Source organism: Lathamus discolor, chromosome 1, assembly GCF_037157495.1.
Source record: "Lathamus discolor isolate bLatDis1 chromosome 1, bLatDis1.hap1, whole genome shotgun sequence".
Taxonomy (NCBI): domain Eukaryota; kingdom Metazoa; phylum Chordata; class Aves; order Psittaciformes; family Psittacidae; genus Lathamus; species Lathamus discolor.
The window spans coordinates 65,389,609-65,416,323 of NC_088884.1; the positions used below are offsets into that span (position 1 = coordinate 65,389,609).

General features: G+C 48.1%; 2 protein-coding genes across 6 annotated transcripts in view; one reads left to right on the top strand and one right to left on the bottom strand.

Moving 5' to 3' along the window:
• LOC136012363 (alpha-2-macroglobulin-like protein 1) overlaps window positions 1-9,633 on the top strand; it is a 27,783-nt gene extending 18,150 nt beyond the window's left edge. Inside the window, exons 26-36 of the mRNA XM_065675564.1 lie at window positions 718-874; window positions 1,090-1,164; window positions 1,538-1,700; window positions 2,106-2,320; window positions 2,459-2,674; window positions 2,787-2,911; window positions 3,117-3,207; window positions 3,908-3,976; window positions 4,289-4,391; window positions 4,526-4,567; window positions 9,535-9,633. Coding sequence (XP_065531636.1) covers window positions 718-874; window positions 1,090-1,164; window positions 1,538-1,700; window positions 2,106-2,320; window positions 2,459-2,674; window positions 2,787-2,911; window positions 3,117-3,207; window positions 3,908-3,976; window positions 4,289-4,391; window positions 4,526-4,566 — 1,255 coding nt within the window. The 3' untranslated portion in view covers window position 4,567; window positions 9,535-9,633. The remainder of the gene's footprint in view (window positions 1-717; window positions 875-1,089; window positions 1,165-1,537; window positions 1,701-2,105; window positions 2,321-2,458; window positions 2,675-2,786; window positions 2,912-3,116; window positions 3,208-3,907; window positions 3,977-4,288; window positions 4,392-4,525; window positions 4,568-9,534) is intronic.
• Window positions 6,267-26,715, bottom strand: part of LOC136012322 (alpha-2-macroglobulin-like protein 1) — a 27,762-nt gene continuing 7,313 nt past the window's right edge. The window contains exons 9-37 of one of the 5 annotated variants that reach the window (XR_010611675.1): window positions 26,209-26,326; window positions 25,032-25,141; window positions 24,510-24,680; window positions 23,604-23,828; window positions 23,421-23,484; window positions 22,781-22,926; window positions 22,517-22,666; window positions 21,636-21,833; window positions 21,063-21,150; window positions 20,306-20,459; window positions 17,885-18,113; window positions 17,438-17,561; window positions 17,147-17,268; window positions 16,694-16,760; window positions 16,221-16,304; window positions 15,356-15,532; window positions 14,259-14,340; window positions 13,485-13,641; window positions 12,427-12,501; window positions 12,085-12,256; window positions 11,427-11,641; window positions 10,906-11,121; window positions 10,399-10,514; window positions 9,621-9,711; window positions 9,264-9,332; window positions 7,997-8,099; window positions 7,259-7,300; window positions 6,577-6,694; window positions 6,267-6,441 (exon numbers count right to left, since the gene is read on the bottom strand). Coding sequence is in view for 4 of the 5 variants with exons in the window: in XM_065675472.1 (XP_065531544.1) it covers window positions 7,260-7,300; window positions 7,997-8,099; window positions 9,264-9,332; window positions 9,621-9,711; window positions 10,399-10,514; window positions 10,906-11,121; window positions 11,427-11,641; window positions 12,085-12,256; window positions 12,427-12,501; window positions 13,485-13,641; window positions 14,259-14,340; window positions 15,356-15,532; window positions 16,221-16,304; window positions 16,694-16,760; window positions 17,147-17,268; window positions 17,438-17,561; window positions 17,885-18,113; window positions 20,306-20,459; window positions 21,063-21,150; window positions 21,636-21,833; window positions 22,517-22,666; window positions 22,781-22,926; window positions 23,421-23,484; window positions 23,604-23,828; window positions 24,510-24,680; window positions 25,032-25,141; window positions 26,209-26,326 (3,564 nt within the window). In the remaining variant the exon portion in view is untranslated. Of the gene's footprint in view, window positions 6,695-7,258; window positions 7,301-7,996; window positions 8,100-9,263; window positions 9,333-9,620; window positions 9,712-10,398; window positions 10,515-10,905; window positions 11,122-11,426; window positions 11,642-12,084; window positions 12,257-12,426; window positions 12,502-13,484; window positions 13,642-14,258; window positions 14,341-15,355; window positions 15,533-16,220; window positions 16,305-16,693; window positions 16,761-17,146; window positions 17,269-17,437; window positions 17,562-17,884; window positions 18,114-20,305; window positions 20,460-21,062; window positions 21,151-21,635; window positions 21,834-22,516; window positions 22,667-22,780; window positions 22,927-23,420; window positions 23,485-23,603; window positions 23,829-24,509; window positions 24,681-25,031; window positions 25,142-26,208; window positions 26,327-26,715 lie in introns of all 5 variants that reach the window. The other 4 variants (XM_065675472.1, XM_065675482.1, XM_065675454.1 and 1 more) reach the window with 4 other exon arrangements.

Here is a 26,715-nt window from a genome sequence, read left to right on the forward strand (position 1 = left end):
GTGGGCCAGAGCAGCTGATGTGCCTGGGAATGCTGTTAGGATGTGTGCTTCGTCTTTTGGATGGAGACCCCAGGAACTCTCTGGCAGGGAGACAGACTGGGGGACTTGAGCCACTTGAAAAAGCAGCCAAGCAGGCCTGCGGCGTTTCTGGGAAAATGGAACAGCAAAGATGTGGTCCCAGGGAGTAGGAGGTCCCTTTTCATCTCTATGGCCATGCTATTGCCCCACAGACAACACCACCTACTGCTGGTGGTGTTCTGGCAGCCAAGGTACATCCCGACCAGCAGTAGATCAGGGAAGAGCGATAAGAAACTATCTCCCCAGGGATGGAATTGCTTGGGAGAGTCTGAAATATCTGCATTGGCCCAGCTCGACCCTGTGGTGTCTGGGCCAGGAGAAATAGAGGAAGAAAATGGGAAATTCAATATTGTCTCAAAGTATTTGAGGGAGACAAAGAGCAACAGATAAAAGTAGAAGGGGCAAGAGGTTTTTCAGCTGTCAAATGACGGGGTAAAGTACATGCATAGTACATTTGTGGAGCCAGACTGCAGGTCCTGTGGACCATTTTCACTTTAAACTTGCCTTTCTGTACAAAAATGACTGATTTTGCACACCACTATGTCAGTGTTAACTTCAGGGACATGCACCAGGAGGCCGTTGACTTTATCTTTGTCCTTTTTGTGTTTGTCTTTCTCTTGCAACTCGTCCTCTTTCTAGGCTGACAGCTTTTGTAGTCAAGAGTTTCAGCCAAGCCAGAAAATACATCTATGTAGATGACAGGAACGTCCAGGATGCCATACGTTGGCTAGAGAAAAACCAGCTTCCCAGTGGCTGCTTTGCCACCAAAGGGAGCCTCTTTCACTCCTCCCTAAAGGTAAATGAGGGCCAAGCCAGGCAGCACAGCTGGGAAATAGCTGGATGGATGTTGTGACTGCAAAAGATAGTGTGATCCCAAAGGATCCTGAAGTCGCTCCTGCAACCTGTGCAACCAGCCTTAAAGAAAGCAGATTATGGGGCTGGGAATGTGATACCCTCCTGTGGAGTCACTGCCAAACAGTACTTAGGGTGAAAGGTGCATTCCCTTCACAGGGCAGCGTGGATGATGAGATTTCCCTTGGGGCATATGTCGCTGCAGCACTGCTGGAGCTGGGTCAGCCACTGAAGGTGAGCATGCTCCCGCTGCTCCTGCTCTCCTGTACACTCCCATGCCTAGGCACTGCTCAGCCCATAATGCTGTCAATCTCCAGGCCAGGAACAGGTAGGGAAGTGCTGTGAGGGAGCCAATATTTGGCCAAACTGTCAAGTCCTTCCTCAAAAGAGACAGCACTGTAAAACTGGTATGGTGCAATAGTGTTTGGTGGCTAGGGCTCCCAGCACACATTGGGCCTGCACTGATTTTTTCCTCAAGTGACTGTGCAATCGAATGTGTTTCTCTGGAACTACATCAGGAAGACATAACCTGGCTCCCTGGAATGAGCACCCCTGCCCCTTTTTTGCCCCTGTCAGAGTCTGGCATGTGTCTCTTGTCCCACTGCAGGGCAAGCTGATGCAGGCTACCCTCCGCTGCCTGCAGCAGGCAGTTCATAACATCACCAACATCTACACAGAAGCCCTGCTGGCCTATGCCTTTGCCCTGGCTGGGGACTATGAGACAACCCAGGAGCTGCTGTACAAACTGGAGGAGCAGGCCATCAAATCAGGTGCTGACTGCTGTTTGCGGTAATGCTTCTTGTTCACCTGCTGGGATCTGGAGTAACGTGCGGTTAAGCCAGAGTGGTTAAAAACTACGTATGTATTTGTACATATTTGAGTAGTAACTGCACTGTGACTGAGAATACAGTGGGTGTTTTCACAAGCTGAGAGGGTGATTTATCAGGAAGAGTTTCCTCAGTGGGAAGATTCCAAGGCCCTCTTGAGGAAGGAGGTGAGGATCTGTGAGCTAAGACCAGATGAAGCCCAGGAGAATAAACTGAAGAAAATGTTGCAGGGCTCAGTGCAGGGAATGAGCTGGAGGAGCCCTGAAAGCACCCTGGGTTTTGTTTCCTGTGAATCCAACCAATTATATTCCTCTCCAGATAGCCTGCATGCTTCTCTTCATTCTACAGGAGGACAAATCCACTGGAGTCCCAAGCCAAGCTCTCCGGCTTCCACAGAATTCTGGCCTGGTACTCAGTCAGTGGACATAGAGTTGACAGCCTACGTGCTCCTGGCATACCTCTCTAAGCCAAGGGTGCATGGAGGGGACATGACAATTGCAGCTGGCATTGTGGCATGGCTGACCAGTCAGCAGAATGCCTACGGGGGCTTTGCCTCCACCCAGGTAACAAGCAGCTCCCTGTGGGTTGATATACTTTTGCACCTGAGGTTGTCAGGGAGAATCTTCTTGAGCCTTCCTGCTCCCAAGTCAGCTTCACTAGAGCTGATGCTTCCAGGGGGTTGGCTGTCTCTCCCTTTCTAGGACACAGTCGTTGCCTTGCAAGCCTTAGCAAAATACGCAGCAAGAACGTTCAGCACGTCAGGACAGGCACTTGTGAGGGTGAAGTCTCAGAGGGGCTTTGGGAAGACTTTCCAAGTCAACCGCCAGAAGAGGCTGCTGGTGCAGCAGGCAGCACTGGCAGAGGTCCCGGGGCAGTTCTTGGTGCAGGTCCATGGCAGTAGCTGTGTCTTTGCTCAGGTGAGGAGCTGGGATGAGTGTGGGAAAGAGGAGAGGTGGAGGACTCTGCCTTCTCTCCCTGCAAGAGATCATGCCTGGCCTGTCTTCTCCCATCCTGATCCCCACCCTACAGACAGTGCTGAGGTACCACGAGCCTCCCCCACGGGCTGCTGTGACCTTCACTCTGCGTGTCAACACGGAGCTGACCAACTGCAGCCAGGCCAACGCGCGTGTCCTCACCATCCGCATCCTTACCAGGTGACCCCGAGGGTTTCCTCCTCCAGCAAAACCCCCTGTGCTTGGGGAAAGCCTCAGGGCTGCAATGGAGGGACCTGGCAGTCGGGGCAGGGTGTGAATTTTGTAGGTGGAAGGGGTGGGGAAGGAAGGTGCTGGCTACCTCCTGGAAGGGGGACTCGGAGGGCACTATTCTCACAGAGCAGACCCTCTGTTTCTTCTTCTACAGCTACATTGGGAGCAGGGTCACATCCAACATGGTGATCCTGGAGGTCTCCCTGCTGTCTGGATTCATCCTGGCTCCCAGATCCAGAATGCTGGTAAGGACTTTGGAGGGTCCCATGTGCTTGCTTCTGTTGGGAACTATTCATTTCAGGCCATAAAGTAACTAAATTAGCAGAGACCCTTTGTTGTTGTAACTGAACCAAAACTTCTGGTTTCTGTACAGGCCTCACAAATGTTTGCTACAGGAGATCAGAGGTGGTTCAGCTTCTCTCACTGCCATTATTTTGACTTCAGCCAGGAACAATGTACTGCTGGGTGTGCTAAACACTGGGATGTTTTTGCCAGAAATTCTAAGACAAGATTTCTTACAGAGACCCTAATTATAGCCCAAAAGATTTCTAATTATAGCCCAAAATATTTTTAATTATAGTCCAAAAGATTTCCATGCCCCCCTAATTAAGCCATAAAATTGAAAGATGAATAAAGTGCACAGTCCCCAGGCAGGTCTTTCAGAGCAGTCTAGCGTCAGTGAGATGAGCTAACAAGAATCTTTCCTGGGATCTGCATGTCTTTGCTGACCAACACATCAGTCCTACGTACTATCCACACAGCCTTTCGTCCCCAGAGTGGGAGGTTCCTCTGACTGAGCTGTGACAGCAGAGGTCAACCTGTGAGAAAGACACAGTTCCACACAGACTCCACACCATACATTCAATAAAGCAGCAGGTCCCCCAGGTCAGGAAGCCATAAGGAAAGTGCTCACAAATTTCCTTGTGTTATTGTTTCCCATCCCAGCTGGAGCGCAGAACCATTGTTAAGAAAATAGAAGTGAAAGCTGATGTGGTCTACATTTATCTGGACAAGGTAAGTGGGAACAAAATCATTTGGTTTGGCAGAGCAAGTGCAAGAGGCCAGAGGACAAAGAGCTGTGTGAGAAGCCCGAGGCTGGGCTAGGCATGAAAAAGAGCACTGGTAGAACTGTGGATGGAGGAAGCTTGCCCAATTTCATTGTCATTGGGTAAGCATTTGCTATTCCTTATGCACACTCATTTCTGAAATTCAGAATCTGTAATGGATTAGAAATGTTTAGTGCAGGAAAGCATTCAAGCTAGAGAAGATGAACATGCAATGACTTCTTTCTCCCCTTCCTTGCTAATATCTTTCCACCTCCACAAGCTCAACGATGAATCTCAGACTTTCATTCTGCAACTGGAACAAGTAATTCAGATGAAGAACCTGAAACCAGCCATCATCAAAGTCTACGATTACTACCAGCCAGGTGGGTTGCAGATTCCCTCCTACTTTGGGGTTTGGGAGCTGGGTTCTTAGTTTTCTGCCTGGGAAAAGATGTTGTGCACTCTCTTCTGTGTGCATGCATGTGTGTGTAATCAACTTCGTTATTTCCTTTTGCAGAGGAGCAAGCCTTGGCTGACTACGGTGCTGTCTGTAGCTGAGGTAGGCAGCAAGTCCCTGTGTGACAGGACAGGCCATCAGAAGGGTGGAACATTGGGAATGTAGCCAATCGAAGAAGGGAAGGGGGATGGTAATCATTGGGGAGCATGCATCCATCTAGAAAGAAAAGCTGGCAGATGCCTGTGGCTAGGTGTGTGGAGCTAGTACTGGGGCTGTTTCGCAGCCAGAGGCAGCCAGAAGGCTCTGGTGGAATGCGGAGAGAGGGACATCATCTCTTTTCAAGGCCAGATTGGACAGAGCCCTGGGCAACATGGTCTAGGGTGAGGTGCCCCTGCCCATGCCAGGGGGTTTCGAACTAGATGATTTTATGGTCCTTTCCAACCCAAACCATTCTATAATTCTATGAAGATGAGACTGAGGAAGGAAGCATCACATGCAGTGAGAATGCAAAGCCATAGCAACCTGTGCTAACGAAGGCCCTCAGACCCAAGCATGGGTCCATTCCCTCCACCTCCCACTATATTCATTGGCCAAGGAGCAAGCTGAAACTGGGAAGATGTGACTTGTGGGGTGACACACCCAGCTGCTAGAAGGGGGATGGCTTGCTAGTAGTAGCCTGAAGCCAGTACAGGTCTGGAGAAGTCCCTTCGGTAAGGATAAGACAGAATCTTGATAAAGTATAATGCTGCATCCTGACACCATCCCACAGAGAGTGCTGCCTAGGGACCTGCCTAAAGAGCCACCCCCACTACTAGCTGAGACAAGGCACCTTCCACAGCCTGGTGATAGTCATGGAAGGGCTGGATTATGACTTCCTTATTTGTCTTAATTTCTGTCCCCACAATCGCGCATGGTGCCTCAGAAAAGGATGGAGAAGCTCCCATACTTATGATAAAGGAAAGGATTGGAACTGCCATGCCATGACTAGTGCCCTTGCCCAATATTCCAGGTTGGGCACTGAATGGGAGGAAGTGTCCCAGCTGGGACACAGCCTTTATTAAGGTTGAGCCTACGTGGGTCCTGCTCCCTAGTGGATGAACTGAGGGATCACAACAGTCCAGCAGTTGTGCCTGCACTGTGAGGACCTGGGCTGGGGTGAGGGTTTGTGTGTGTCGCTTACCTGGTACGCAGCTGGGAGGAAGAATTAAAGCATGTCCCCTGCCGTTGCCAATGTACGAACCTGCTGCCTATCTACCTACCTCCTCTATTGCTCTCTCCTCATGCTTTGTATGGTTTCTCCTAATACTTCCTGCAGTAGGACTCAGGCACCTTTGGAGTACAAGATGCACGTGAACATGCTGTGACAGCTGTATCTCCTGTGCCCTTCCTGCAAGCTCCTGTGCTATCAGCTCTTTGAAGCAGTCTCCAGATAGTAATGCAGTACACTGAGAATCTAGCCCTTCACCTCTCTTCAACAGTACAGCCTTGCCAATTGCTCTTGATAAAGGCCTCTAATGCAACTTCTGGCCAAAGGAACTGTTGAACATGGGAGCCAGCCCTCCCTTGCCTTCAGCTCCAACTTGTGTGATGGTCACCTCCTTCCCCAGGTGCTAACTCTGCTTTGGTGCATGCTCTATCTCCCCCTGCGCAAGCCCACTAATGGAGGGGCAGAGTTTTGCAGGTGTACGTGCACACACGGAGCAGAGGTGAAGAAGTCTTTTTTCCCGGATGCTTTTAAATGCAATTTTACTGCTTTGGGAGAAAACCCGTAAACCTGAATAATCACTCAATCAGGCAGCTCTAGTCTCCTGGCTTTTAATAATATGCCAGGTACAGTCTTAGCCTTTCAGAAACTAAGTGTTAAGCAGGAAATTGCAAGCATTTTCTTTGCTTCTCATCTCTATGTAGTGGCTGTTGCCAGGGCTGATAAATGACTGATGAACGGTGACTGCAAGAGGATGGGTGGGTTCCTGTTCCTGTGAAGACGACAAAGGACAAAAAAAGTGTGTTCCTGAAGTATTAACCGCTGGAACTCATGGGGGCTTTTGCATTTCCTGACCAAATGGAACTGCCAGGCTGTTGAGGACAGGGCTCGCTCTGACTCTACCCACACAAAGCCTATGTCAGAATCTCCACTAAGAGTGAGGGGCTTGTGGCAGGCATCCCAGGGCAGGGCTGTGTACCTCCATAGGTGATTTGTGAAGTAGGTGTATTTCTCCATCTCATGGGCTGTGGGCAAAGAAGCACGTAGATGTAAGTAAAGTTTAGAACAGGAGCAGGCACTGGTCAAGTTCAAGCTTTGCCTTTGCCCAGCCTGGAAAGAGGAGGGAGAGGTACCCATTCCCTAGCATGGATCATAGGCCAGGCTGAGGGTGTGAAGGGCTTGACACTGAAAAGGACTCAGTTCCTGCAGTAAAGGTGAACATGGTGTGTGCATGGATAGGGCTGGAGAGCTCTGGAGCTGCAGGGAAAGTGCCAGGAAAAGGAACTCTGTTGACTTGAGGAATGTATATTTGATGCAAAAGGCCAGGACTGGTGTAGGACTCAGGACAGGCAGCCCTTGTTTTCCGTAATACACCTCCAACGTCAAACCTTCCACTTCAGCTCTCCCTTTCCCTCAGTTTAACCACTGGGATAGAGGAACTCACCCTAACTTAGCACTGCTAATCACTTTCTACCCTGAACATGCAGTCTGGTGAGTTTCTTGACCAAGGGTCCTTGCCTGCATCTCCCTCCCTCTCCATACTCTTCAGGGCCATGCCTGTGATGACAAAAGAGGTGTTGGTCCCTCACCTCACTCGCACGGAGCACTGTAGCTCATCACTGTAGTTTCTTCTGGAAGAGGAGAAAAAAGTGCTGGTGAGATACTCTTGCTGAAACCCCACTAAAACAACTCAGCATTGTGCCTCTGTTTTCTAGGGAAGATGTTCCCTAAGCTAACAGGGCATGACTGCCTTCTACTGTGACACATGAAACCACTGGTTTGTGTCAAAGACTCTGGGTGCAGTTATTCTGGATTCACCCAAGTCACGGTGTTTGTGAACTTTTTTAAGTCCCAAACAGCTCCATTACAGTAATGGATTCCTTGCTTTATGAAGCAGTAGGAATCCCTAGTATTCCTCCCACTGGGGCCCCAGAAAACAGAAGAGAAATTATTTTCGGTGTCATTTTTCTAAGGGGGCCCTCACTTTTCTAAGCCGTCCTCTCACTATGGTCCCTCTGCCTTTGCTGCCTCCCACAGAATGAGCATACAAAAGCATGCGTCTGAGATTCTTGCTCCCCTGTTGTGGGAGAGTTAGACCTTAAGTGGATCTTCATGCTATCTTCAACCTTGCAGGTTCTGGGACCAGAGAAAGAAGGATTTACCATTTTGAAACCCAAGAGGTTTCAAGTCCATCACGAGAGAGCTTCTAGGGGGCAGTTAGATAAAATAGATGTCAGGGATGGAATTGTCTGAGACTTGACAACTTCAGAAAGTCTCTTTCCAGTGGTACATTTTGGTGGTTTCTGCAGTATAGCATCAAAGCTTACCTGGCATGTAGTAATCGTAGACCTTGATACTAGCTGGCTTACGATCTTTCACTTGCATGTCCTGCTGCACCATCAAAGTGTAGGTGTGAGGCTGCCTAGTCAGCTAAGACCAAGAGATGCAAGGATTACTGCCAGAACCAAAGTCCTGTAAGACAATCCCTTCTACCTGCTCCTTCTGCTTTCCAGTCCAACTTCGAAACATCTTCTACTTCATATGCTGTGGTCATCTCCCATTTTTGATCACCCAGCTCATGAGAGACATCAAACCCCCAGACTCAGTGTGCATTAGGTATCTAAATGTGCTCCCAACCAATCCCACATTCCCCACACTGAGCTCTGCTCTGAGCTCCTTCATGCATCTTGCCTGACTGGCTACTTTCTTATACACAGTCCCATTACATCAGCTCTCATTCTCCAGTCTCCCACAACCTTCATCATTAACCAGACAAATGCAAGGTGTGGATGAACAGCTGCTGGATGATAGGATGACCTGCTGTTGATTTAGTTCCACTTTGTGCTGCCTAGCAGCCTGAACTGAAATCTTCCTTTATGCTGCCACTCTGCTCTGTGCTGTAGATATAATGAAAGCAGCATCTCTGTAAGCCTAATGCATCCACATTACAATAACCTGCTTACTATGAGGCTAGCTTAGCTCAGCTTGTTGACAACTGGGGATGAAGAATCACAGAAATGTAGAAGTATTCTTGGAAATTCTGAAGTTTCAAAATTCGTGCCAGGTCTTGTTTCTGGTGCTGTACCTACAGAAAGGCTGGAATGGTTGCTAATCTGTGGATTAATGGGACTCTGGAGCGAGCACTGCTGTTCACACAACCATCTGGTTTAATTTTGAATGATCTTGGCAAACTGAATGAGCAATCTTGGATGCTCCCTACTACATTCAGGCTCCTTAAGGGCTTTCTAAAAATTCAGGCTTGCTTGAATTTGCTATATGGATCCTACTACCACTCCTCCAGTCCTGATCAGACGCTGTATATGGACTTTCAACAGTGTCTGAACAGTGCCAACAGCTATAGTCTTAACATCAGAGCTAGTCTTATTTCACTCAAGTGGTCATGTATACAGGCTCTATATCTGAACTACTGCAGGCTGACAAAACACACTCCTCCATGTCAGCAAATGTGGCTGGCATGTAGGAACAGCTCTGGAATCTTAAAATACTAATGGAACCCAGATACAAAAGTAAGCTAAAAGTTGTCTACCAGTCTTTAGTCCTTTTAATGATGATGTTAGCCTGAATTCCACTTACTTCCTCCAGGTAGAGAATGACTTGGTCAGCTTTGCTTTCAACTTTCTTCACTAAAGGCATTTTCTTTAGCTGAAAATAGGGGGGAGAGGGGAAATGTCAGAAAGACTCTAACAGAAAGCAGAGACATTCAGGGCTATTTGTGAGAGCATGGGCAAAATGTTCACATGGCCAAAGGAGCCCTTGGGGTAGAGGAAGGCAAGGTGCAGCCTGGAGGAGACTTTGGGTGTAAAGATTTCTTGGGAAGAAGACAACTGTGTTTTCCCGCCCACAGGAATGATCAGAGTTCTGCATGCAGTCCTTCGTGATGGACATCCATCACTATTCCCATCCCAGCTGGGCACAAACTCATGGTCTCACCTCTTCCAGCGAACCTGCCACGGGGCTGTATCCTGACAGCAGCTCCACTTGGATCAAGACCATGTTGGTGGACACACGGTTCCCTGTGTAGCTGCAGCAGGAACCCAGGGGACAGCACTAATGTTACTTTCTGAGCCATGATCTCCAGATACTCTGCCCAGTTTTGGTACTCAGGTGGAAGAACCTGGCTTTCCTTCCAGTGTTTCTCTTGTTAAGCATACCTGTGTCTGTATTGTAATAAATCTTTGTGCTTCCTCTGATTTCTCTTCTCTTTTAGTTGTGCTGAGCCAAGGACAATAAATCCCTTGGAAGGCTTCTGGAGTTACCTTCTCTAGGCATATCAGGGAATATCACATCCTCCACCTGCTCTCTTGGCAATTTTGTCCCAAATCAGGGACAAGGCTAACGTATAGCAGAGGAGAGTGATGTGACAGTCAGCCAGGAGCAGAGGAGGGAAGACTTAATTAATTAAGCAGCCAGTCTCACAGGGCTTTCACATCACTAGTGTTTTGAGACCTAATCCTGAAAAGTGGTGAGACCCATAGACCTTGGGAGAACTTGTGGTGACTGGCATGCTCATGAGATAGGACTGTAGCCTGAGCCATCCCTCTGGGGCCTTGCACCTTTCACCCAGCTGAGGAGAGCATGGTTAAATGAACAGGGACATCTTAGCACTTGGACATCATGAGCGAAGGGGAATCCTGGCCACCAAGAGACTGGTATGGTGCCAGAAGCCTCTTAGCACAGAGAAGGCAAGGGTCAACTGAGTGTCTCCTACCGAGCATGAATGGTGACAGGGAACTGGGTGATGTTGGGTGCGGTGCACTCTGTCTGCACAGACACAGCAAAGGTGACATCACGCCTCACTGGAGGGATGTGGTACCGCAGAATGGCCTGCAAGGACGGAAAGAAACTAGTTGGCAGAGAGCAACAGGGTGGGTTTTTTGCTGTAGAGTATCTTTGTCTAGTGTTTGGCTGCTGTTTGCTGTCTTTCATTGGTGTAAGAGAGTGATGTGATGTGGTGGAAGTGGAGGTTCTGTGTGTGCACTGGCCTTGGTGGTGTTCATTCGACTTATTGGAGAAAAGATGCAGCTTTGACTGAAATCTAATCCAGATTTCATTTGGGAAATTGCTGTTCCTTTCCCTTGGATCCCAGCTACTCTTATGAGCCTTGAAGCCCAGATTTCTGCGAGTCGCTGCAGCAGTCTGTTTTCAGTGCTGGCTAAGTGGCAAGATGGCAACAAGCCCCTGGCTTTCAAAGCTTTTCCTCCTTGGCTGGGCTTACCTGCAGGAAGAGGCACCCGTGGCCCTGCACATGCACAGTGTAGTCTTGGGGAATGGCTGGCAGCTCCACTGTCTGCAGCAGGAGGCGATTGGTGTTGTCTACTCTGATGTTCTGGTTGAAACCCTCAGAGGAGAGAGAAACCTGAAGATCAGGGCCATCCTTGCTGAAGGTCTTGGTTGCATACAGGGCTAGGGCTTCCAAAGCAACCACCGTGTCCTGAGGAAAGAGACACACATTGAGCAAAATAGGATCCCTGCTTCCTTTTCGTGCCTTTCCCTCCCTTATACTGCAGCTACAGCACAATAAGGATTGAGCTTTCCCCTTGGGCTTTTAGTATGGGATTAGCTCAAAGGAATACAAATATTCAGCTTTTCCCACCTCTCAGGAGCTGTAAATCCATGTATCTTTTTCCTTTATTTCTTTGGTTTTGTTTTTTCCTATGGGCTGTGCTGGAACCCATAGCTCTCAAACTGTAACCTGCTGTCACACGTTCTCTGATGACGATGGCTTAAGGGGATTACCTGGGTTGAAGCAAAGCCTCCATAAGGGTTTTGCTGCTTGGTGAGCCAAGACACAATCTGGGATGCCTTTCTGATTTCCTCTGAAGACAAACTTGACTTTGAAAGGTGAGCCATGAGGATAGTAGATGTCAATTCCACATCAACAGATGGAGCCTGATACCAATAGAGAGAGCCTTCTTCCTGTTTGGGCTGTTGACTCCAGAATATTTGGTCATCTAAAGGTGGAGTGGGAACACTTATGGAGTGTGTAGCTGTATCTAATGGTCTCGGAGTCCTACTCAGCCTTTGTGCCTATGCACTGAGTGAACACTGGCACAAGATATGGCTGCATATCGCCCCATTTGACCCCCACACCCTGCTTTTCCCAGTAAAAACATAGGTCTGCAGTCTGGGAAGAAACTCTATAACATCCATAAAGCTCCCCAGTTTAGATGACTGGGAGACCAGGACTGTGAGGTCATCTATAAAGAAAGTCTGCCTCACAGTGTGGATATAGCCTGTGACAGCTTGGCAAACAGAGGCTATCCAAGCCTTGGGCTCCCCACAGAGCTCTGCCAGGTCCCCCCACTCCTGCCCTCTGTTCCCTTGGTTGTTCAGCCCTGGGATCTCCACACAATCATGCCAATGGCCCTCTCAACTGCCCCACAGTCTTTGATACCTGATGTTATGGCAGCCTTATCCAATCTTTTGAGGATTTTCTGCCTGAGGGCTTTATCACCTGCTGCTGCAAATGCATTTGCAGCTAGCGCCAGGCTGTAGAGGTTGGAACTGTCAGTATCAGCATTGATTAGGTCCTTTATACATTTCAGAGCTTTCCACACAACTGGGTCCTAGAATGCAATTGAAAGCACACCGGTTGCTGGCAGTGTGTATGAGGAGGGAATGCAGTATCGGCATGTGTGGAGGAGCATGGAAACAAGGACAGGACACATGAGGAGAAAACTGGTAGCGTACCCATTTGTCAGAGGCAAAGCAGCCCATCCCTGCTGCTGATACTCACAGAGCGTGGCATCCCTGAGTGTATGAGAGCTGTGATGACTGCAGAGCTCAGCCCCAGTCCTTCCTCCACTGCACCCTGCAGCCATGACAAAACAGAAAAGAAAAGAGGAGGGCTGCTGTGAGAAGGGAGTAGTTTTACAAGTGCCTTCTGCCCCACCCCCTAGCAAGAGCCAGTGCAGGCAGTGGTGTTGGTCCTGTTCCTCCTGGTAAGGAAGTGCCAGGGCTGGTTTCTACTCCTGTAGTTCCTGCTTACCAGAGCCCTTCTCAGCCACAGTACCCAAGCTCCTCTGGGCAGATGATTCCCACCCTCTGTTGAACACTTTCCCCTTTCCTCTCCCCTGCAAAAGATACTTAGTAGCAGATTTCAGTGCCAAGGGAAAGTGATGTTCCCCCAACCCTGTGCAAGGTGGCACCTCACATGGGGGCCAGGACAGTGGCAGGGATATGGAGGAGCAAAAGGAAAGGTATCTTTCATAAGGGAAAGTGAAAGGTCCCTCTCTCTTCACTCAGAGGATTAATTATCTGAGGTTCTGTTCACTGAACTGCTGGTGGCTCCACAACTATAGTGGTTCTCTGAGTGTGTCTGTGTATGCGCTAAGCTGTATTTCTGAGTGCATGGGGCACACCTCTGGCAAGATGAGTCTCACATGAGTGACTACCATCAGTCTTCCACTCATTCCATTTCTGACCCTCTCTGTACAAGAAAGAACTCAGACTGAAGGAAGAAATGGCAGCTCAATAATGGGAAAGGAAGCAAAACCAGTTTACCAAGGCAACAATACAGAGCTTGAAAACTGAGGCGTGTATTAGCTTTCGAGATGGGGCTAGGACAGGGCACTGCATCAAGTCCCATGCACGTATCATCAAACACAAACCTCCATCCTTCATAGCCTCCTTAGTCACCATGACTAAGCACATCTCTGAGTGTCACCTAAGGGTGACCTTGGGCACAACAGAGCCTCCTTGTTGCAGTAGCATTCATTTGTTCTTGGTACCCAAGTTGGGCCAGAAAGTGAAGGAACTCTGAGGTATCTAATGAACAACCAGAACATGTCATACCATCAGACCATTGTTGAAGAGCTTCCCCACACTCTTGAAGCAGCCAGATGGAGTCTGACTTTTAATCAGGGAATTGGCAGCATCTTTTATATTCTGCTCATCTATGTAGATGAAGTCTTGGGCTTGGCTGAAGGTCTTGAGGACAAGGGCAGTAAGCCTAGAGCCAAGGGAGAGAGAAGAAAATCAAATTGAACCAGTCACTGATGCCCATCTCCACTAGGAGACAGGAGTCTCTGTGTCTTCCACTATATCATTCCTGGAGAAATACCAGCAGGCTAGAGCCTCTGTGCAGATGGAGAATTGGAAGCGGTGCGCATGAGGTAGATGCTGTTGAAGCTTGGGCTTAGATCCATTTGAAGCAAGAGACCAAAAAATCACTGGCAGTTTAGTGCTTCCCCCAGAACACTGCCAATTCAAGCAGGGTGAACTTGTGTGATTTAAAGCCTGGGAGGCTGATACTTAGTGAGCTCAGTCAGCCCCTTTCGAATCCTGCTTGGGCACAAAGCACTCTGGAAAACATGGAAAGAAAGTGTCTTTGCAGCCAAGTTTTCAGAGTCAGTCTCAGTTGGGGTGCCCAAGCACACACAGTCGAATGGGAATACCTCCAGGCGGTTTATCGGCATGGTTATCTTTCAAAAAGTCTCAGGAGCAGTTTTCGTTCCAGACTCCACAACTGCAGACTCCCTCAGTTTCCTCAGACCAAAATCCAAACCAGCTGGAGCCTGACCAGGTCAAGATGTTGTTCCTCAGCTGTGTCTGGATATTTCTGCTTACCATGTGTTCCCTGGCTCACTTCCTTCCCCAAAGGCACTGTATGAGCCATCTGCATGCTTGTACAGGAGTTGCCGTTGATATCCTGTGGGAAAAGGTTGGGGATAGTGAAGATGCTCTGTGTCTATCATATTCTCAAGATGACAACCTGCCCTGCCAATCCTGCTGGTCATTATAAAGAACATTGTCTCTGAGAAATTCAGCAAAGGGCTTTCAGAGGAGTGATCCAGAGCAGCCCTGTGGAGAAGGACTTGGGGGTGTTGGTCAATGAGAAAATGAACATGAGCCGGCAGTGTGTGCTTGCAGCCCAGAAAGCCAACTGTGTCCTGGGCTGCATCAAAAGGAGCGTGACCAGCAGGTCGAAGGAGGTGATCCTGCCCCTCTGCTCTGCTCTTGTGAGACCTCACCTGGAGTATTGTGTGCAGTTCTGGTGTCCTCAACATAAAAAGGACATGGAACTGCTGGAACAAGTCCAGAGGAGGGCCACGGGGATGATCAGGGGCTGGAGCACCTCCCGTATGAAGACAGGCTGAGAAAGTTGGGGCTGTTCAGCCTGGAAAAGAGAAGGCTGCATGGAGACCTCATAGCAGCCTTCCAGTATCTGAAGGGGGCTACAAGGATGCTGGGGAGGGACTCTTCGTCAGGGACTGTAGTGATGGGCTCAAATTTAAACAGAGGAAGTTCAGGTTAGATATGAGGAAGAAGTTCTTTACTGTGAGGGTGCTGAGGCACTGGAAGAGGCTGTCCAAAGAAGTGGTGAATGCCCCATCCCTGGTGGTGTTCAAGGCCAGGTTGGACAGAGCTTTGGGTGACATGGTCTAGTGTGTGGTGTCCCTGCTTATGGCAAGCAGTTGGAACTAGATGATGTTAGGGTCCTTTCCAACCCTAATCATTCTATGACTGTGTGAGTGCTCTGTACCCTTTGCTCAGCTGAGACACAGTAGCCTCATTTACACCGTTGTAATTCCCATCGTGTCAGGCAAGTGACAGGTTTGCACAAATCCTGTTCAGCACCAAGCCTCTGCTGAGATGCCCCTGCACAACCTACTGTAGTGGATATCACCAGCTTATTTATGCAACATGAGCAGAAATGCACTCACCGCTTTCCAGATAGCCAATTGCCTTCTCTTTGATTTCTGGAGTCAGTTGTCCTGTTTCTTCAAGGTATCGTGTGATAAAAACATTGGGGGCAAAATGAACCATATTCTGCTCACCACAGCCACTGGACATCTGGAGGAGCTCATCTATGTTGTCCAGTGCTGTCCCCAGAATATCACCTGTAGGGAAGAACCACAGCTTTGGAAGCGTTACATATTGCATATGGGTTAAAACTTACACAGGGGAAGTTTAGATTGGATATAAGGAGGAAGTTCTTTCCTGTTAGGGTGCTGAGGCACTGGAATGGGTTGCCCAGGGAGGTTGTGAATACTCCATCCCTCGCAGTGTTCAAGGCCAGGTTGGACGAAGCCTTGGGTGAGATGCTTTAGTGTGAAGTGTCCCTGCCCACAGCAGGGGGGCTGGAACTAGATGATCTTAGTTCCAACCCTAACTATTCTATGATTCTATGATTCTATGATTCTCCAGATAACCTAAGACTGGTCTCAGTTCACCTCTGCTCCCACTAAGGTGAGTTTAATGCCTAAAGAGCCCTGTAGGAACAGTGATATGGTATCTTTCCCTTGGCTGGCTGATATTCTATGTTATAATATAACCTAAATATTATAATATATGTTATAGATGTTAGCATCTAGATGTTATAACTTATATTACACATAGAACTATCTGGCCCAGTGTCATTTATATGAGAGAGATGGGACACTTTTATGGAAGACATAGGGGCCCAGTATCACACCTCACTGTACGCAGTCCCTCTTCTTACTGTTTGCTAAAGCAAACATGGTGGCACCAAAAGAAAAGGCTACTGCAGGGAAAAATCTTACCTTTCAAGACCCCCCTAAGTCTCACCTAAGAAAGTGATGTGGGCTCTCTCTGACCCAAGAACCATGTTCTCTGGTATAGTGAAAGTGATTGTCTCTGAAGCTGAAGTTCCTGAAAATGGCAAAAGTATCAGAACAACAGGCAGGAAGCAGATGGCAGACCCATAGGCATCCCCAGGAGATGGTGGAAACAAGGCTGGGATCACCTAGTTAGCTGGTGAAATTCAAAAGAGAGGATGACACAGAGATCAGGCCACCCACTGATGACTGTGATGTGGTTAGGCAGTGGCTTGGTGCTGCCAGAAGCTTGTAGTACTGGCTAGAGCTGAATGGCTTTGCCTCCCCATAAAAGCTCCAACCCCCCTGACTTTCACCTCCCCATGCACCTTGAGATAGTCCTCAAGTTGTTCAGACACCACACTGTGATCAGTCTCCTTGCTCTGTGCACATGTACAGCCCCAGTGGTAAGGCAGTCCAGGTCTCTGGGGTACCTGCACCTACCTTTAGGGCACAGGAGTGAGGTGTGGGTCTTTTCTTCCAGCAGCCCCTCTGCCTGGTGGGGAACAGGCTGGTCAGGTCAGAAGGGAGAGCAGTAAAATGAGACAGCAACTACACAGCATCCCAGCTTCTTGCAAGCCCCCTTTCCATGCAAAGGGCTTCACACAGATAGCAGGGATACGCATTCTGTCAGCGGAGTTTCACTGGGAAGCAGTTCTAAGCTGCTACATAACCTTTGCCCCCATTGCCCTGCTAGCAAGCAGTTCTGATGTCTGTGTCCCATCGAGTGAGGTGCTCAGCCCATGAACCACCCCAAACTACCCTTAGAATCACTCCTTGACCTGCCTCTCTGAGAAAGGTGACTACCTGCCAAGCTGACCCTTCCTTCCCACAGCCACTCACTGGGCCATTTTGAGCCTGACCCATTTCTGACCTCACCAGGAATCACACTCTGACCTTCACCAGGAGGTGTTTAACCACTGTGTCCTTCCCTCCGGACTCTGGCACAACAGCTACACTCTCAGTGCAAACATCTTCCTGCTCCATCACCTCAGCAGTGACAGTGAAATTCACCTTCCCTGCAGAACAAAACATCAAAAGGCCAGTTGGCACATCCATGCCTACATTCAGTTTGCTCAGCCTGAGGCTGGTCACTCATGTTTCTCGTAAAGGTCACTCTCATTACCAGCTCAGCTCTGGTTTCCTCAAGCAGCTCTACCAGGACCTCCCACCCCCTTGTCCCCTTACCTAATTTTGTAGCCTTTACATCCCAGAAAAATGTTTTTGCTGAGTCAGGACACAGACAAATAGTGAACTTGACGTTTGCATGCACAAATTCAAAATCCATGGACTCCTTTAGGCTAAGCTGGAGCTAGAGGTGAAGCAAAAGGGAATTCAGGTTACAAAGCATTTCCTTTCAGCTCCTGATCCAAATATCAGTCAAGCCCAGAAGCACAGAGTGAGTGCGATGTTTGCCCTGTTGCAATATCTGTGTGACACCAACAGCCCATGGACATCACAGTACTGTAGGATTGAGCTTATGGAAAGGGATAAGCTGGACAGAGATGGCTCTGCATGGAGCTTTGTGAAGGGCTTCCTTGGTGTTTTTGATGAATGCCTGAGGAGGTAGCCCCTTGTTTCTATCAGTGAAGTACTGTTACCACACATCCCCCAGCACCAAAACCACCCACTCACCACCATGCACTGCTTCAGGTAGCTGAAGACTTTGACTTTCAGGGGAAATGACTCTCCCCGAAAGACAGAGTAGGGCAAGGTGGGTTCCACGAAGAAGGGCTTGAAGCTCCGCAGCCTGGTGGTTTCTGAGATTCCAAACCCATGGCTCTCTGAGGTGCAGAAGGTCATGGCTCTCCAGTCTGTGATACTGTCAGGTACTGTGACAGCTAGCTCAGCAGCCCCTGAGTCACTGCAGAGAAAACAGAGTGGAAGGGGCTGTCCCATCCCTGTAAAATTTCTCTTGGGAAGACAAATGCAGAAGGACTAAGACTATGAACTAGAAATGCTTTTGAAGGTGTAGGGACTCCTAGGAAGTAGGACAGAGGTGTGGGAAGGATAGCAAATAGGTGGGCAAGGAAGGACTGAGAGGCAAACGCAAACCAAAATCGCAGTGTTGCATCTCCAGCTCTTGTTTAGTGTGGCCAAACAGGACTCCCAGGGGTCCATGTTATACATCCAGCCTGTGCTAGGGACTACCATGTGACACCCCTACCACACTACCACCCAAGCTCCCAACCACAACACAGCAGTCACCATTATAGGTGTCACTTACAGATCTGCATACACAAAATGGAAGACAGTCCCTGCCCTGAAATGGCCAAAATCCAGCCAAATGAGATGCAGAGGAAGAGACCCTATTTTACAGATGCAGAACATTGGCGCATGGGAGAATTAAGAAAGTTGAGATATGTGATTAAGGGGAGAACAATGGATGCTGCGTAACTTGACTTCTGCAAAATCTTTGACACAGTCTCCCTTAGCACCCTTGTAGCCACATTAGTGTGGACTGGCCAAGTGGATGATAAGGCAAGCAGAAAATTCACTCAGCCGCTGTGGACAAAGGGGAGTTATTGATGACACAAAGTCCAGCTGGTGGCTGTTTACCTGTGGCATCCTTCAGGGACTGATACTTGGGCCAATACTGCTTAATGACTTTATTAATGACCTAGATAATAAGAAAGACGTCATCCTCAGCAAGATTAGCAGACTAAGCTTTCTATGTATTAGCAGACTATACCTTGTTGGGGAGGGGTTCCTGATATCTGTTATCTTCCAGTGCCTGAAGAGGGCCTATAAGGGTGGTGGGGAGGGACTCTTCATTAAGGACTGTAGTGACAGGATGAGGGGTAATGGGTTAAAACTTAAACAGGAGAAGTTTAGATTGGATATAAGGAAGAAGTTCTTTACTGCTAGGGTGGTGAGGCACTGGAATGGGTTGCCCAGGGAAGTTGTGAATGCTCCATCCCTGGCAGCGTTCAAGGCCAGGTTGGACAGAGCCTTGGGTGACATGGTTTAGTGTGAGGTGTCCCTGCCCATGGCAGGGGGGTTGGAACTTGAAGATCTTGAGGTCCTTTCCAGCCCTAACTATTCTATGATTCTATATGCTGCAGGAAAAGGTTGTAAGTAAGAGGAACATTAACAAGCTGGAAAAATGGTCTTGAAAGTGGATAAATTCTGTATCTGGAATGGAATAATACCATGCAACAGTACAGGCTAGGCAGCGACTGGCTAGTAAACAACCTTGCAGAAAAAGAGGTGGGGGTTCCGGTGGGTAACAAGTTGAACATGAGACATTTCATGAGCCCTTACAGCAATGAAGGCCATATACTTCTGGACTGTGTTAAGACGGCTGCAAACACGGGATTTAGAAAAATTACTTTTCCCCCGTATTTGTCTGCTGCCACAAATGGGACCACATCTGGAGTACTGTGTCCCTTTTTTGCCTTCCAGCATAAAAAAGGAACTGACATACTTCAATGCATCCAGTAGACGACTACCAACACGGTCAGAGGGTTGGGACATGTGATGTACAAGGAAGGGATGAAAGAACTGGGGTTTTCAAATTTAGGAAGGAAAGGCTAGGGAGAGAGACATCCTTCAGCTTTCTAAAACTGGCTATTGGGAAGGTGTAGAGATAAAGGAATCAGTCTCTTCTGAGGTGCATATTGATAGGATGAAAGGTAACAGACACACGTTGGAACATGGAAGATTCTGACTTGAGATAAGGAAAAAAGTTACCATGAAGATGGTCAGACACCAGAACAGGTGTCCAGATAGTTTATGGAACCTCCACCCCTGGAGATACAGAGAACTTGGCTACCACCTGATCTAACTGGCCCTGCAGGATTGTGCAGGATATTGCGCTACAGATCTTTGGAGGCCTCTTACATCTTACAAGAGTCTGTGATTTTAACCCCAGGATCATCTGAAAAAATCTCAAGCAGAGCTAGCAACTGAACCATTGTCCTTATCCACTTCTCCACACCACACTTTTCTTTGTGGGTGCAGAAGGCAACAATGTCCTGGCTCTGCTCCTGCCCATTCCCTCTCTGCTGTGGCTGGTAGGTTTGGATTCATGTGATGTAGCCCATAATTACTCACTTGATGGGAACCAGAGTCCAGATGAATGTCTCTGGAAACCAGGTACGTACTGGCCCTGCCTCGCTACCCAGCTCAACGTGCTCTGACTCTGCACGTTCAACTGCAGCATCAGTATCTGGGTCCAAGTTCTCCAAGTCTGGCAGCTCGCCATAAGCTATTGGGAACAAAAGCATTCATTCAAAGGGAGAGCAACTGTGAAATCAGGGTAGAACTCAGCTGGGAAAAGCTCAGATCTCCATCCCTCCCACTCCCACTCCGATCCCCCTTGTCCTCTCTAAAGTTCCCTCAACTTTCTTCACTACTGTCTTCCATGAGACAACCCAGGAGACCATGTGGATTCCAGTATGTGTGCTCCCCCATGAGGAACTCTACCTACTCACACTTTTGCTATCAGCCCCTGAAGAAAGGCCCAGTGCCGATCTTGGCTCATTCTCTGGTTTCTAGCAAGACCTTTCCTAGTCTTACAAACAGATGTTCCTTCCTTAGGCAGCTGCCTCATTTCCCCTCCTGAACATAGTATCTTCCTGCCTGCCAGCAGAAGCTTCCAAACAGGTTGTTCTTATGCAGCCACCCCTCTGCCCCTCCAGTGCACTGGACACACACACATCAGGACCTTTCCCCTTACATCTCCTGTGCAACCTCCCGCTCATCTCTGGAAGCCATCCCCAGTTCCTCAGCACACTGCATGTTCAGCTGCCCTTGTGCAGCCTGTATGTTACCCGTGATTTCCAAAGAAACAGGATAAATCGAGATGTACACATGTAGTCGTAGTAGAAAGTGGTCTGAGTGCGGCACTCGATTGGAGACTTGATTTTAAGGCTGGTTAAAAATGTTAGACCTGAATTCTGGAGGAAAGAAGGGGAAGAAGAGAAGACAGATTTCAGTGGACGGGGTGGTGTATCTGAGGGCTTGTCTCTGCCCCCACCTCTCAGCCTAGCAGCCTCCCTGTGTTGTTGCACCTGAGCCTGACATTCAAATTTATACAAGGAGAGAATGCAGAACCCCCATACCCCCCCCCTTTTCTCTCAGATGCTTTTCTTTTTCAACCTCCAATTTCCTCTGACTCGGGATGATACTCCCCTCTCCTTCCAACCCCTAGACAGTCTGAGGGTCTTGGGCTTGGGATAAAGGAGTTCTAAGTATCTGCCTGAACAAGAGGAATTAGTCAAGCTGGGAGCATGGAAATCTCTTAGTTCAGAAGCTTGGCAAATTCAGAACCTGAACTTGTCAGCATTTACAGGAAAGACAATCTGAGAAGCTACCCAGCACTGACTTGGGATCCAAAAGGGCTCAGCTCTGATATATCAGGTGTTATGGAAATCAGATTTACCTTCAGAAGTTCATAAATATCTGGCTGGGACACTGCATAAGTGTATCTGTTGTACATGAATGGTGACATTGTTCCTGGTGGAAGGGTGGTCTGAGGGGACCCAATTGTTCCCGGGCTCTTGTGGATAGTACAGTAGTCACTGTAAGAGTCTGTGAGGGTGGTGGGGTGGTCCTGAGTATAGCTGAACATATAGTACACCTGTAAAAGGGGATGAAAACAGTACAGGTCAGTGTGAGGTGTGGGAAGGTTTTAATTTCTATCCAGAGACTTTTTGTTACCGCAGAGGCAGAGCTTGGATCTAGCCTGCCACAAAAGCCCAGCTCCAAAGGTTTCTGAGCTTCATGGAGAGCCTCCACAAGTTTCAGATGCACAGCACCAGAGATGACCATGAGCACCTCTGGGGTATGGCTGCATAGCTGTGGCTGCTTCTAGCTCGTAGATTGTACCTGTGAGCTCCGTGCACACAGTGAGGATAGATTCTCTGCAAGCTATCATTAGATAGCTTCTTGTCTGACTGAAGGCACATCCTGGATCCACAAAGACAGTGTCAACATGCAATTCAAGGATTCTGAAATGAATTGGTGAAGGAAAGGGAAGATTCTTGCCATCTGGTTGCCACTGTGGCAACGTGCTCTAAGTTTAACAAGGACATGGCTTTGGGCTGTACTTGGGCGTGACAGGGTGTTATTCTATTATATCCCTTTGTAGAGGCTGGAAATTTTGACTGGTGTTTGATGTTGGCCTTCATTGTTTTAATTAAGTCGTGTCCTGTCCCCATTCAGGTACTTGTTGGTATATCCACTGCGCCTTATTAACCAGTGACTACAACCATTAGCATCTCTCCAGTATTAGCAAGGAGGATCAGCACTAAAGTGACTCACGCTATCCCTGGATAGCTCAGCCTCTGGCCTCAGGAGAAGGATGCTCTGGTCTACAGCACGGATGCTACAAAGGGAGCCTGGCGCAGCCTGCAAATGGAGATGGACAGCTGATCCTGGGAGAGCCACAGAGTCTGAGAAGCCAAGCTTCACCTGAAACAGAAGAGGGACTGAATTTATTGAGGTGACCGTGGCTACTGGATTCTGCTGGACATCTTTTGCCATTCATTAGCTACCCTCCAGTCTTATGTTTCGTGCACCACTTACATGGTTCCTGAAGCACTTGGAGACCTTCAGACTGAAGGTGTCAGCTGCCACTTGTCCTTCAGGAAAGGCAGTGTAAACAAAGAGGGTAGCCATGGGTGAAATGAGGTCAATGGGCAGAGTGACATTGAAAGCCCCACTGTACTGACCTGAAGGAAGAGGAGAAATAGAAAAAGTATAGGAAGAGGCAAGGAAGTCTGTCTCCACAGATTACAGGAGCAACATGCTTATGCTCTAGAATACTTCTATACAGTTACTTGGACAAAAATTATTCTGCCCTGCTTCTGTGGAGGCCACAGCTAGACAAGGATATAGATTACTCCCATTCTGTAGCAGTGACCTTAAGACATGAGGGATCTTGGCAACACTGCACTTGGAAGAGAAATTGCTTTCCAGCTGAGTCCAGAAAAAAGATTCTGTAAGTTTTCTTGGAGGTGTCTGATAATTTCTGTTTGGCAGACAAACTCTAAAAATGTCATAATCTGATCCAATCTGATCCTCCTGATCTTTTGTGCCGGATCTGTTGTTTCCTGTTGGTCTCTTTTCTCTCCTTCCCCATTTAGGCTGGAAGGGCTTTCGTGTTGTGTTTAGTCTATTTCTATCCTGTTTCCTTAATCCATTCCTGGTATTTACATGCTCTTACCTAGTGGTGGATCAAGAAGTACTGTTGTTTGGCCATGATGCACGAGGGATCCTCTGGCCAAAACCTAAAGGGCAATGAACAGAGCAAAAGGTTAATAGTGCCTCTGCTCCAGGTCTCTTGGCCAGCAAAGGGCTCTGTGCTGACAGAGACCCTTCCTGGTTGCTGGTGCTGCCTTGCACTCACCAGATGGTAGAAGTCTGCTCTGTCAGCCCCATTTTCCAACTCAGAGGCTAGGATGCGATAGCTCACAGGGACCTGTTGCACATCCCCACAGGGCAGCATTGCCTGCACTGGCTGGATCCTCACAGAGCTTTGGCTGGAAGAGTAGAAGGCCCTCAGGGTGAGGGATGCAGTGCCGTAAGACACCTTCACATTCCGGCTGCTTAAGTCCTCCATCTGGGTCTTTGCCTGTGGCACAGAAAAGATGGCTCGGTGTCTGAAGATTTCTTATAGCTTTCCCTATGCCAAAACCAAGAGTGACTGGAAAGTTGGCTCTGAACTCTCCCAGGGTAAGGTGTTTATATCAAGCTCAGCCAAGCTCAGTCAGCACCATTCTGAGGAGTTTTACACTGCCCATGCCATCATGCTCTGGGATAACTGGCGCCTAAACAGGAGGATGGGAGCTACAAACTACTAGGGCTTGCAGCCTGAACTGCAATGCTGCTGCTACCAGTGTAGCCACTGTGGGCCTCCAGCAAGGTCAAGAACCACCATCTAGGATACTCCATACATTCTAATAGAGACAGGGCTTCCCTTGAAGTGCCTTGATCTTGGAGTTTAGATAGCATGGGCATTAGAAGCCCCACAAAGCCCTTTCCACCCTCAGACAGAGGTCCAATGTAGGTGGACCACAGTCACAGCTTCTTGGAGCCTCTGTCCCCTGCCCCACCTCTCATGATGTCTTCTGACTGCTCAGTGTGGCACTAGGAGTTAGAATGCTGGCTCTGCTATGGGCTATTCCTCTTGCCCTAGATCTGTTATTTCCCTACTCCATTCCTCCATCTCCCTGGCTATACCGAGACAATGACATTGATCTGAGGGATACACTGCTTAGTGCTAGCCAAATCCAGTGTAATTATTTGGCTTCACCTGTAGGAGAACTTTACTGCTATTGTCCCATGCTGATGTCTCTAAGATGAAAGAGACCATCCCAGTGTCATCTGTGAAGTAGGTCTTGGTCTGCTTCCTGCTACCATAGGATACCGTAAGAATCACCTCCTTATTCTTCAGGTGTGTCCCATTGGCACTTTTGAGTTCTAGCTGTAACAATGAAGAGATCTGTCAGAGAATTGGAGGTCTCAGGACTGAAAATCTACCTCCCAGTAGAAGTCCCAGTTCCCCTCCCTGCAAAGGGACTCTCAGGGTGAACCCTCCAAACCCTCCCCATTTAATGCAGCAGCCATCTCATATGGGAAAAGCATGTGCCTACCCTGTGGTCACACCTTTGGGTTCCCTCTTAGTAGAGGTGTTGAAGGAGAGACTGGGACAGAGGACTGTGCTAGCAGCTTTAGCCAGCTCAGAGTAAGGGGTCTCCTCAGTACTTCTGTACCTGCCATCCACTTGCATCCACAAAGGTACTGGGCTTTCCATGTTTCTGCCCTGTTCACTTACATTTCCATAGTAGGGAGCTCCCTGCTGATAGTAGTAACTTGTCCCCAAGAACTGGAGAGTTGTGACATCAAAAGTGATCTTGCAGTTTTCAGTGGTGTTGAACTCCACCCCTAGGAAAGACAAGAGGTGCAGGCAGGTGAGTATCATGCATCTGACCAAAGGCAGCAAGATTTGATGGACTGAGGTAAGGGATTGTAGTTTCTCCATGTAACTTTGGGAGCCATTTAACACACACACACACACACACTCAGCAATAGTGTCCCTATATTCTGGCCTGCTAGAAAGACAGCAGTCTACCAGGAGGTCTCTGCCAGACAGTTCCCAAATGATCTTTCTGACTTTATGTAAGATGGTCCTACTAATAATTGTCAACTCTCATTCTCCTCCCATTCTCACAGCAGTGTCACTAGAAGGTAATGTTTCTCCTTGCCTTTACCATGTTAGTTTTAGTCTGCTGTCTTGCTATGTGATGCTCATCTGAAATCACTGCAGTTGCTTGCTAAGTAAATGTGTGTCATTGCTTTCAGCAAGAGGCTGCAAAACATTTTCTTGTAAGGAAGGGTTTGTGGAAGTCCGTAAGAAAGAAAACCTTACAGGATGGGATATTTAACAGGAGCTCTGTACAAGTGGCTTCATCTCCATATCTGGGATGTGGAGGTAAGTCTGATGAGGAGCTATTAACAGTACAAAGTCTTGGTTATCACTGGTTGCTCTGAGTATCTCCTCATTCCAATGAGCCTCCCTAAAGTATGGGTTAAGAACAAAATAACCTGGGCTTTCCCACTTCTTTGCACATTTCTATGTGATGAGAAAAAGCAGCTCTTGTCCATCTCTGCCAAACCAAGGTGACTGTCAGAGCTGTCCTGGCCACAACAGCTTGTGGAGGAGCAAGCATACTAGTAAAGCCCATTCTGCAACTGGGAGAACTCACATGTCCTGTGTGAGTCAGACTTGGGTGGTATTGTACATGAGAATCTCCATACTGCCGTGATGCTCCAGGGAAGACACAACCCTCTGAACACTTGCCCCCATGAGAGCCAGTGTAAAAAGCTCCAGTGGTTTGATGGGAAGAACAAGGATCCATAAGAAGTCTTATAGATGAAAACCCAAAGACAAGCACGTTGTATGAGTATAAACTAAAATATTTGCCATAACATGTAGAATCTGGTTTTGTTACCTGTTCCGCTTTCTTTCAGAAAAGCCACAACTTCCAGGTTGAAATCATAACTGTCATCGCGCTTCTGGTGGTAAATCTTAATATTCACGTCAGTGGCAAAGCAGCCATCCTCGTTTGTCTGGGAAAGTGAAATCGTATCTGTTAAACAATCATTCACTAATCCCTTCTGCAGTGCAGAACAAATCCAAGGCCCAGAAATCTAAAAGTATATGGCATTCGAGTTAAAGGAACAACACCCATGCTGATATTAAATATACTTCTTTTCTGTGGAATAGTCACTAATAGGAGATTGCTGTTTCACACATCTCATCTTTCACATGCTCACTCATGTGCCAGTAGCAAACATGAGTTGTGATTTCTCACTGACATGATTTCTGCTAAGGCACGATTTAGCTTTAAGATGTGGCCTGGGTTGCTTAAAAATATATAAACAAATCTAGATACATTAATTCAACCCTAGAGATGAATGAGTAAAGTCTGTTCTGAACTGCAGTTGGTTGCTTAGAT